At 31.7% G+C, this 12347-nt stretch overlaps 1 protein-coding gene across 1 annotated transcript in view; it reads right to left on the reverse strand.

Annotated features, from left to right (window-relative positions):
* Positions 1 to 12347, reverse strand: part of LOC111710213 (myosin heavy chain, fast skeletal muscle) — a 29297-nt gene that overhangs the window by 1396 nt on the left and 15554 nt on the right. Inside the window, exons 12-21 of the mRNA XM_023484275.1 lie at positions 11473 to 11588; positions 10028 to 10158; positions 9179 to 9299; positions 7994 to 8164; positions 7827 to 7931; positions 7201 to 7298; positions 6818 to 6968; positions 1312 to 1491; positions 1145 to 1219; positions 653 to 775 (exon numbers count right to left, since the gene is read on the reverse strand). Coding sequence (XP_023340043.1) covers positions 653 to 775; positions 1145 to 1219; positions 1312 to 1491; positions 6818 to 6968; positions 7201 to 7298; positions 7827 to 7931; positions 7994 to 8164; positions 9179 to 9299; positions 10028 to 10158; positions 11473 to 11588 — 1271 coding nt within the window. The remainder of the gene's footprint in view (positions 1 to 652; positions 776 to 1144; positions 1220 to 1311; positions 1492 to 6817; positions 6969 to 7200; positions 7299 to 7826; positions 7932 to 7993; positions 8165 to 9178; positions 9300 to 10027; positions 10159 to 11472; positions 11589 to 12347) is intronic.

Here is a 12347-nt window from a genome sequence, read left to right on the forward strand (position 1 = left end):
GGTAAAATCAAAAAATATAAGTAAGTTAGTGAGGTAAAATCAAAAAATATAAGTAAGTTAGTGTGGTAAAATCAAAAAATATAAGTAAGTTAGTGTGGTAAAATAAAAAAATATAAGTAAGTTAGTGTGGTTAAATCAAAAAATATAAGTAAGTTAGTGAGGTAAATACAAAAAATATAAGTAAGTTAGTGTGGTAAAATCAAAAAATATAAGTAAGTTAGTGTGGTAAAATCAAATAATATAAGTAAGTTAGTGTGGTAAAATCAAAAAACATAAGTAAGTTAGTGTGGTAAAATCAAATAATATAGTAAGTTAGTGTGGTAAAATCAAAAAATATAAGTAAGTTAGTGAGGTAAAATCAAAGGCTACATAAGCGGTTGCTGCATGCGCTTCAAGGTTGACTCAGTTTTAAACATTTATGCAACTTTTCATAGATTTCATGGATTTTTGTGTTAACTGGCTGAATTAAGGGACCGGCGAATTTTCTTATTTTTAAATGTGGAAAACAAAATATTTAAAAAAGAATTTCAGCCTAATCGGACCAGCCGTTATGCCAGGTTTACGCAACATAGGTTTATACAAATGTCTTGTTTTATTATATAGAAAATCCATTTACAAAAAAATTGAATAAATTGTGAAACGAATGAATTACCATGATATAAGGTCCCAAGGTAGAAGAGCAGGATCTACAAGTTTCTATCCTAATCTTGATTTGTTTAATCAGATTTTCTAGATGAACTAATCCAAGCTCTCCTTCACTTAGCAGATCCAGCTCCTGGAAAATCAACTATTATAAGCTGGTTGCTCATATCTTCATATATGGCCAAAAGGCTGGAACCACTTGGGTGATTTTTTTTAGAAAACACATATTCAACACCTGGATATCAATATTTAATACCTAAATATCAATATTTAATATACCTGGATATCAATATTCAACACCTGGATATCAATATTCAATACCTGGATATCAATATTTAATATACCTGGATATCAACATTTAGTGTACCAGGTTATCAATATTTAATATACCTAGATATCAATATCTAATATACCTGGATATCAATATCAATACCAGGATATCAATATTTAATATACCTGGATATCAATATCAAATATACCTGGATTTCAATATTCAGTATACCTGGAAATCTGCTCGTCCTACCCAGAGTTCACGTTGAGCTTTTAACCTAGAAATCGTTTCTTCTTTCTCTTTAACCTAAAAAACAGTCAAACAGTTTTGTCAAATAATCATGAATTTAGATCCTGTTATTTTTCGTTTTTGTAAAAGTTATTATTGTTTAAGCAAACCTTTTCTGTAAGCAATAAACAGCTTTCTTCTGAAGCTTGAAGCTTCAATTCATCAGCTCCTGATTTGTCAAGAAGCTGTTGCTCCAACTGGGATAAGCTGCTCCGAAGCTGCTGGTTCATACAATCCAGTTCATTTAGCTGCTCATTACAGAGTTGAAGCTGTTGACGACTTTTATGAACCTAAACAAATTTTGTTTTTATTTTTACACGACTTTATCATAAAAGCACTTTGGTGTAATCGGTTTTAAAGGAACCCGCCATTTTATTTTCTTCAGTGCAGGCATGCCCTAATTATAACGGTACCCTTAAAACCTTTGTCTGATTAAGGAATAATGAGATATTCTTTTTTCACGATAAAAAATTGAATACTATCAAATTTTGATTCCCTGTAAATGTGACTTGCGGGTGAATGACGGAAATTGTCAGAATTCATCCTGCTCCGAGATAAGACACGAGTACGACGAGATAGGACACCAGTACGACGAGATAGGACACGAGTACGACGAGATAAGACACGAGTACGACGAAATTTTCCTGATTTTTTCTAAGAATTGAACATGCCACTTATAACTTGATAGCTAAAACCCTTGACTAGTTAAAACTAGTTATACAAAAACTAGTCCGATCTAACATTTTGTGTGTCATTTTGAACGGACCAAAGCATTTGAAATTTATGAAAATTTTGTTTGATTTAGCGAGCAGAATGTTCGAGATATCGCAAACCCTCTTCTCTTAATTTTTGAACAACATTTTTGTAAATTATGATATTTTTTTTACTTCACGGATGTTGAGTGTGCAGGATGGTCTGTTTATACAGGATGTAAATTTGAAGATATATCTCTTATCTAAGATTAATCTTGAAACTATTCATGGCAGCAGAAGCAACCTGAGAGGATTGTGAAATAATCTTATTTATGTTTTGTTAATACATAGAGGGTGAATATACATAGAGTTCTCAACTATATTCTCATAGAGGGTGAATATCTATAGAGTTCTCAACTATAGTCAAATAGAGGGTGAATATACATAGAGTTCTCAACTATAGTCTCATAGATGGTGAATATCTATAGAGTTCTCAACTATATTCCCATGGAGGGTAAATATCTATAGAGTTCTCAACTATATTCTCATAGAGGGTGAATATCTATAGAGTTCTCAACTATACTCTCATAGCGGGTGAATATCCATAGAGTTCTCAACCTTATTCTCATAGAGGATGAATATCTATAGAGTTCTCAACTATATTCTCATAGAGGGTGAATATCCATAGAGTTCTCAACTTTATTCTCATAGAGGGTGAATATCTATAGAGTTCTCAACTATACTCTCATAGAGGGTGAATATCCATAGAGTTCTCAACTATATTCTCATAGAGGGTGAATATCCATATCTCAACTATATTCTCATAGACGGTGAATATCCATATCTCAACTATATTCTCACAGAGGGTGAATATCTATAGAGTTCTCAACTATATTTTCATAGAGGGTGAATATCTATAGAGTTCTCAACTATATTCTCATAGAGGGTGAATATCTATAGAGTTCTCAACTATATTCTCATAGAGGGTGAATATCTATAGAGTTCTCAACTATACTCTCATAGAGGGTGAATATCCATAGAGTTCTCAACCTTATTCTCATAGAGGATGCATATCTATAGAGTTCTCAACTATATTCTCGTAGAGGGTGAATATTCATAAAATTTCTCAACTATATCCTCATAGAGGGTGAATATTCATAGAGTTCTCAACTATATTCTCATAGAGGGTGAATATTTATAGAGTTCTTAACTATATCCTCATCTTCTGAATAGGTTAGATAGACATGTATACAACATCATACTTTATACTCTATGCATAATAAAAAGATCATAATTATACATTGTACAATTTCTGGATAATGATCTTTAAAGATTGATACTCTCTGAATTGTATATTATGTACAATTTCTGGATAATGTTTTTTAAACATTGATACTCTCTGAATTGTATATTATGTACAATTTCTGGATAATGTTCTTTAAACATTGATACTCTCTGAATTGTATATTATGTACAATTTCTGGATAATGTTCTTTAAACATTGATACTCTCTGAGTTGTATATTATGTACAATTTCTGGATAATGTTCTTTAAACATTGATACTCTCTGAATTGTATATTATGTACAATTTCTGGATAATGTTTTTAAACATTGATTTAAACATTGATACTCTCTGAATTGTATATTATGTACAATTTTTGGATTATGTTCTTTAAACATTGATACTCTCTGAATTTTATATTATGTACAATTTCTGAATTATGTTCTTTAAACATTGATACTCTCTGAATTGTATATTACAAAGCCAAAAAAAGCGGATGAGCAGTCAACCACCCTGCCAACACCTCGGATACTCAGATACATAGAAATTTAACTCAAACCAATTAAGTAAAATTGTAAGCAAAATTGTAAGTAAAATTGTAAGTAAAATTGTAAATAAAATTGTAAGTAAAATTGTAAGTAAAATTGTAAGTAAAATTGTAAATAAAATTGTAACTCTCATAGAGGGTGAATATACATAGAGTTCTCAACTATAGTCGCATAGATGGTGAATATCCATAGAGTTCTCAACTATATTCTCATAGAGGGTGAACATCTATAGAGTTCTCAACTATATTCTCATAGAGGGTGAACATCTATAGAGTTCTCAAATATATTCTCATAGAGGGTGAATATCCATAAAATTCTCAAATATATCCTCATAGAGGGTGAATATTCATAGAGTTCTCAACTATATTCTCATAGAGGGTGAATATCTACAGAGTTCTCAACTATATTATCATAGAGGGTGAATATCCATAGAGTTCTCAACATATTCTCATAGAGGGTGAATATCTATAGAGTTCTCAACTATATTATCAAAGAAGGTGAATATCCATAGAGTTCTCAACTATATTCTCACAGAGGGTGAATATCTGTAGAGTTCTCAACTATATTCTCATAGAGGGTGAATATCCATAAAATTTCTCAACTATATCATCATAGAGAGTGAACATTCATAGAGTTCTCAACTATATTCTCACAGAGGGTGAATATTTATAGTGTTCTCAACTATGTTCTCATGGAGGGTGAATATTTATAGAGTTTTAAACTATATTCTCATCTTCTGAATAGGTTAGATATTCTTGTATACAACAAATGTAATTTCTGATATGGAAATGTGACGTAAATATATACAGGCTTATGTGTATTTGATGTTGTTATAAAGCAATCAATTTATGAATTAAAAGTATACATTGTTCAATTTCTGAATAATGTTCTTTAAACATTGATACTCTCTGAATTGTATTTTATGTACAATTTCTGGATAATGCTCTTTAAACATTGATACTCTCTGAATTGTATATTATGTACAATTTCTGGATAATGTTCTTTAAACATTGATACTCTCTGAATTTTATATTATGTACAATTTCTGAATTATGTTCTTTAAACATTGATACTCTCTGAATTGTATATTACAAAGCCAAAAAAAGCGGATGAGCAGTCAACCACCCTGCCAACACCTCGGATACTCAGATACATAGAAATTTAACTCAAACCAATTAAGTAAAATTGTAAGCAAAATTGTAAGTAAAATTGTAAGTAAAATTGTAAATAAAATTGTAACTAAATTTGTAAGTAAAATTGTAAGTAAAATTGTAAGTAAAATTGTAAGTAAAATTGTAAATAAAATTGTAACTAAATTTGTAAGTAAAATTGTAAGTAAAATTGTAAGTAAAATTGTAAGTAAAATTGTAAATAAAATTGTAACTAAATTTGTAAGTAAAATTGTAAGTAAAATTGTAAGTAAAATTGTAAGTAAAATTGTAAATAAAATTGTAACTAAATTTGTAAGTAAAATTGTAAGTAAAATTGTAAGTAAAATTGTAAGTAAAATTGTAAATAAAATTGTAACTAAATTTGTAAGTAAAATTGTAAGTAAAATTGTAAGTAAAATTGTAAGTAAAATTGTAAATAAAATTGTAACTAAATTTGTAAGTAAAATTGTAAGTAAAATTGTAAGTAAAATTGTAAGTAAAATTGTAAATAAAATTGTAACTAAATTTGTAAGTAAAATTGTAAGTAAAATTGTAAGTAAAATTGTAAGTAAAATTTGTAAGTAAAATTGTAAGCAAAATTGTAAGTAACATTGTAAGTAAAATTTGTAAGTAAAATTGAAAGCAAAATTGTAATTAACATTGTAAGTAAAATTGTAAGTCAAAATGGTTGCATTTTTATCAATCTTTAAATGAGCTGAAAACTGTTGAATAGACGAGAAAAGTAATAAACTCGCATTATTTCAGCATTTAATTAGTTCTTATTAAATGATCCACGGATTCCCCCGTCCCTCCTTTTAAAACAGGACTACACCCCTGACAAACATACCCTGGAATAGCATAAAAACGATAGTTTGTCTTTTTTTCAGAGTGAGGGTTTGGGGTCAGAGCATTGAATATTACTTGTAAGTATGAGTGATTCAAATCAATAATTAGTAAATCAAAAGTATGGCTTTTGATCCATTTCGTCAGCAGAAAAATATATTAGTTTTTATATTGGGGAATACTTTTCAGTGTTTTACCTAATTTCTTAAAGGGACAGACCGGCTATGTAAGGTAGTTGAACTGAGTATGCAGTGTTGTGGACAAATTCTTTAGGATTCATTTGAAACACATAAAACTTTTAAAGATCTGTAAATCCTGAGTTTGAGCGCAAAGTCGACGTTCAAAATCTTACTTTTGGGTGGATATGTTTTCAGAATTGTTTTTTGTACATTATTATAAACGTCGACAAAAAATATAAACAAAATTCTACAGTAAACTAATTAGCTGAATAGGAAGAGCTGTTGAGAAAATAAAAATTCTAATAATAATTCTAAAATACGTAATCATGCTCAATTATTAGTTTTTATTTTCTCATTATTCACAAAGATTTTCTGCTGATTTTCTGAAATTATTATTGAAAAGAGGGCATTTGAAGAATATGAAGAAATCTGCGAAAAGATTCAAAGAAAATAAGAAATTTAATATAATAATGAAAACGAAATAATTGAGTCTAGCATTGATTTATTGACAAATTTCTTTTGAGAAATATGTTCCTAACCATCTAATTAGATTACTTTATATTTTTTACTTTATTTTTCGTTGTCGTTATTTAATAATTTAAGAAAATAAATGATTCGGAAAACGCATTCACCCAAAAGTACGAGTTTGAACGTCGACTTTGCGCTCAAACTCAGGATTTACAGACCTTTAAAAAGTTTTATATGTCTCAAATAAATCCTAAAGAATTTGTCTAAAACACTGCATACTCATACTTACAATGCCGGTCTGTCCCTTTAAACGCAATCTTTTGACGCAGTCTGTACATTTTTTTAAATTGGCATATGTTTGAGTGTTTTTAACGGGGTTTCAGACCAACTGTATTTTTTTGTTGGGGTGGAGGGGGGAGGGGGGGAGCAAAACCAAAAAAAAATCATTTTACCTCGTTTCTTAAAGATGTCTCTGAACTAGAGAATTCTGCCTGTTTATTAATCAACTCTTGGTTTAGCGTTGATATCTCCAGCTTTAGGTTCTCGGCCACCAATCTCAAGCTAGTATCATCATCCTTCATCTGATCATATCCATCCTCATACCTAGATAGATTTAAGATAGTCTTTTATCTTACAAATAATTTGCGGAATTTATCTCCGGTAATTTTGAAAGCCCAAAAAAGGTAAACCAAGTTTGTTTTAAAAGTGACATGCGTGAAAATCCTTTTAAGAACTGCCGCAAATTATTCTAAAACTCAGAGTCTTCAGAGAAGATCTCTACTGTCATGTTCCTTGAAACATCATTAAGATATTTAATATCATTAGTTTTCATTACCTGTTTTTATAATGATCATGTAAATGTCTTTCATCCTCTAATCTTGATTCAAGATCATGAAGTTTTCTCTCACGATTTAGAACAACCAGTTCCTTCTCCTGGAAGAATACAATCCATCAATATTACAGGAGTGTAATTTCGTCTTTCTTATAGAATTAAAAATGCGGGAAGCAATAAGCATAAATATTCAAAACTTAGTAATTTTTAGCTATGAACATGTTAACGTGTAAATATGTGCTCCTTATTTAAACACTTAAAATTACGTCTAAAACCATTCTAAGCTTATGAAAAAGTTCCAAAGAAGCTGTAAACCTGTCCTATCTATACCTGTAAACTTGTCCTATCTATACCTGTAAACCCGTCCTATCTATACTTGTAAACCTGCCCTATCTATACCTGTAAACCTGTGCTATCTATACATGTAAACCCGTCCAAGCTATGTCTGCTAACCCGTCTTATCTATTCCTGTAAATTCGTCCTATCTGTACCTGTAAATCTGTACTAATTGAACCTGTAAACCCGTCCTATATATACCTGTAAACCCGTCCTATCTATACCTGTAAACCCGTCCTATCTATACCTGTAAACCCATCCTATCTATACCTGTAAACCCGTCCTATCTATACCTGTAAACCCATCCTAAGATTGGATTCTATTTGTTCCAGTTCTTCTACTCGTCCTTCCAGGAACTCCAAAGATTGACTTAACTCCTGATTTTTAAACTCCAATTCCTGAACAGAATTTAAATTTAAGGAGTCACTTGAAATTTGGTTCACAGTCCCTTAAAGCTAACCTTTTTCTTGATAAGCTGGTCCCTGAGCGCCTGGTTCTCCCTCCTGATCTCCTCCAGGTGATTCAACATCTCCTCCTGCTCCTTCATCTCACCTTTCAGGAGCACAACCTCCTTCTCCTGCTTCAGAAGACGACCGGTCAGTTCCTGCTCACTCTGCTCCAGGTTGAACACCTGAAATAAGAAGTTTATTTAATCAAATAGTGGCCGAATTTAAAGAATTTGAGCGGCGGTTTAAAATTAAGCCGCGGCTTAAATATGGTTGGTTCCACTTAAAATTGTATCAAATGTTTCAAAATTTAAGCCGGCGCTTAATTTAAACCGGGTTTTGGCGGATTTAAACCGCGGCTCAAATTCTTTAAATTCCATCTTAGGAAGCTAATTTATCAAATTAATTGAGAGTTTGGTGTTCAAGACAGGATGTTTATTTATCAAAACAGGAGGTTAACATATCAAAACAGGAGGTTAATATATCAAACAGGAAGTTAATATATCAAACAGGAGGTTAATTGATCAAAACAGAAGGTTTATTGATCAAAACAGGAGGTTAATTGATCAAAGCAGGAGGTTTATTTATTAAAACAGGAGATCAATTACTTAAAACAGGAGGTTTATTTATCAAAACGAGGTTAATTACTCAAAACAGGATTTATATTTGTCAAAACAAGAGACGTATTTGTCAAAACAGGAGGTTAATTTATAAAAACCGGAGGTTTATTTATCAAAGCAGGAGGGTAATTTAGCAATACAGGAGGGTAATTTATCAAAACAGAAGGCATATTTGTCAAAAAAGGAGAACACGAAACCAGGAAAATTGTAATGGAAACAGAAGAAAGAAGATATAAACAGAGGAAAATGACTAGTAACGAAAACATGTGGTATAAACAGTTATTAGTATTAAACTAAAATAGGAGACAGGGGTAAAAACGTAGCTAGGGTTAATTACATGTCGCATATAAGACGTGAAATAGGAAGAAGACATGTAAATAATCTTATGTGAATTTAATGTTGCTAAAAAGCAAAAAGTTTTGCCAGTAGGTAATAGGTTGAAAATAAATAAAATGTCATCAAATAAACATGTAAACGCATCACAGTTGCTGTATTTCACGTTCATTGGTCTATTTAAAATCTTAACTTGAGGTAAGAATTGTTTTCTTCTTCCACATATTTGTGGGTCCGACTGTATACCTTCTTTCTGAGTTGCATTTCAGTTTGTTCTGCTCTGAACAGGTTTTCAAGGCTGACCGTGTCAGCTAGTTCATTCTCCTCTCCAGACAGCTTATTAGCATTCCACCGCTCAAACCGTTCTCTAAACATTGCAATCGGGTTTTTTAGTTACAAAGATCATAGGAATTGAGACGCGACTCTTTATCTATAGAGTATGGAATGGAGCCCCCCCCCCCCCCCCTCTCATGATATACCTATCAGTTGATAAAGATTATGATTAAAATGATTATATATACCAATACTGATGAAGATTATGATTAAGATTAAGATGATCATATATACTTTGTGATAACGATTAAGATGAATCTACCTATACTGATGAAGATTATGATTAAGATACTCATGACCTATACTTTGTGATAACGATTATGATTAAGATGAATCTACCTACACTGATGAAGACTATGATTAAGATACTCATGACCTATACTTTGTGATAACGATTATGAATAAGATGAATCTACCTATACTGATGAAGATTATGATTAAGCATGATGATTTCCTGGTCCTTGTTGTTGATATTTTCCTTGTATTTGTTCTCCAGGAATAAAGATTATGATTAAAATGATTATATATACCTATACTGATGAAGATTAAGATTAAGATGATCATGATATATCTATACTTTGCGATAACGATTATGATTAAGATTATCATAATATACTGATGAAGATTATGATTAAGATGAATCTACCTATACTTTGTGATAACGATTATGATTAAGATGAATCTACCTATACTGATGAAGATTATGATTAAGATGAAGCTACCTATACTTTGTGATAACGATTATGATTAAGATGAATCTACCTATACTGATGAAGATTATGATTAAGCATGATGATTTCCTGGTCCTTGTTGTTGATATTTTCCTTGTATTTGTTCTCCAGGTTCACCATGAATATATCTGCTTCAGCAAGAGTCTCACGGAAAGCGCTTTCCTAAATTTTAACAAAATTAATTATTAAAATAAAAATGGTCAGTATTCAGAAACAGCATGTTGGTGTATGTAGAGATGGGCAGTTTTGACACTTTTTTGAAAAATGTTCGTTTCGTTTCGTTAACAATGAGCAAAAATCTGAAACGAAACGAACGTTTTCGAAAACTATCGTTTTTGAAAGAGATGAAACTAATTTTTTAAAAAGAAAAAATGAAACGATCGTTCTGAAATCTATTTTTTTCAAAAGCTCGTTTTGAAAAACTAGCGTTTCAGAAATGGAAAAACATATTTAAAAATTAAATATCTGGAAGAAAAACAATTAAACGTATTTGAAAAAAAAATTTAATTATCTTTAAAAAAAATAATATTCAATATATCTACTTCCGGTCAATAAATATTATATTTCTAGTGATTAAAGGGACTGTAATCGTAATTTCAAGTGACCTTCCATAATATGATGGAAATGCACTATTCACAACAGGACCCTTAAAAGCTTTGTCTGATCAAGTATTTATTAGATATTAATGTTTATAATTTTAAAAAGTGACTTGCGCATTTCTCCTGCGAATGGGCGAACATGTTAGATTTATTAGAATCACTTTTTATCAAGAAAAACGACGATATCTTTCACATTTTTGATCAGATAATGTGACTAATGTGTTTTACATTTTTAGTACTAGCTAAAGGGCCCGGCGTGGCCCGTGGAAAAAAAATTTGAGAATAAAAATGTTTAGCCTCGGACATCCCCGGCCAACCCTGAGTGTCCACAAAAAAAAATTCAGCCCAATCGGTCCAGCCGTTTGGCCGGTTATACGCAATATATATTTATATACACATGTCTGTTTTATTATATAGATAATGTTGACATCAAGTGTCAAGAGTTGGGTTCAGTCAAGGGTGTAATGCAAGGAAAGTTAATTGTGGTCGTGTATACTCTGCGTACACATTGAAACCTGTTCTCTTTGGGCGGAATTTGTAAACAAGAATAGATGCTTTGACATTCGTCTTGTGTTTACATTACCGCCCAGAGACAGTACACTGCAGTACAAAAGAACTGTACACTTCTGAAATAACTTTCCTTGCATTACATCCTTGGGTTCAGTCTTCTTAAGGGTAATTGAATATTTTAATCATTTGTCTGCAAGGTTTTCAGGAACATTTTACTTTTGGCCAATTTTCTTTGATTTTTTAACATCTAATTTTACTGAAGATAAAACTATCAACAACTTGTTTTCTTTGAAAACTTGCTCGTTAAAAAATCAAATATAAATACCAAAAAAGATTTTAAAAAGTAAAATAAAAACCGCCAATTTACCTTATTCTGATACTGTTCCAACTCCAGGGTTTGCCGTTTATAGTTCTCCACCACATTATTGAGTTTAGAAACTAAATTCATTTCTGCAATATCATCCCTTTTATCCTCGTTCAGATCTATCAATAGATTAGATATAAAAATCTGTATATATAAAGTTGTAATATATGTTTGTCTTTCTATTTGTTTGTCCGATCATAACTCAGGAACCCCTTGACCGATTTGCCTCAAATTTTGATTGGGGAACCTGGGAGACCTGCGGGAATTTTCTATTCTTGGTTTAAAAGTTCTTAGTTGAATAGGTTGACTCCTATAAAGAAAACAATGTTTCAAGGCAAAGCTGGGTTCCCAAGCTAGTATAATATAATCTTGACAAGTGGGACAACTAGAGAGTGTGGTGAATGTATGAAGGTTCTTTGAATTATAGTCGAAAGGAAAATTAAAATGAGAAAATTTTCAATTATGTTTATGGAAAAATTCAAAGAATTGATATTTGGGGAGGGGGGGCAGTTATTCTTTACAGAGGGAGGGAGGCAGTTGTTCTTGACAGAGGAGGGGGCAGTTGTTCTTGACAGAGGTAGGGNTTTATGGAAAAATTCAAAGAATTGATATTTGGGGAGGGGGGGCAGTTATTTTCTTGACAGAGGTAGGGGCAGTTGTTCTTGACAGAGGTAGGGGCACTTGTTCTTGACAGAGGTAGGGGCACTTGTTCTTGACAGAGGAGGGGGCAGTTGTTCTTGACAGAGGTAGGGAGGCAGTTGTTCTTGACAGAGGAGGGGACAGTTGTTCTTGACAGAGGAGGGGGCAGTTGTTCTTGACAGAGGTAGGGAGGCAGTTGTTCTTGACAGAGGTAGGGACAGTTGTTCTTGACAGAGGAG

Source organism: Eurytemora carolleeae, unplaced genomic scaffold, assembly GCF_000591075.1.
Source record: "Eurytemora carolleeae unplaced genomic scaffold, Eaff_2.0 scaffold93, whole genome shotgun sequence".
NCBI lineage: Eukaryota > Metazoa > Arthropoda > Copepoda > Calanoida > Temoridae > Eurytemora > Eurytemora carolleeae.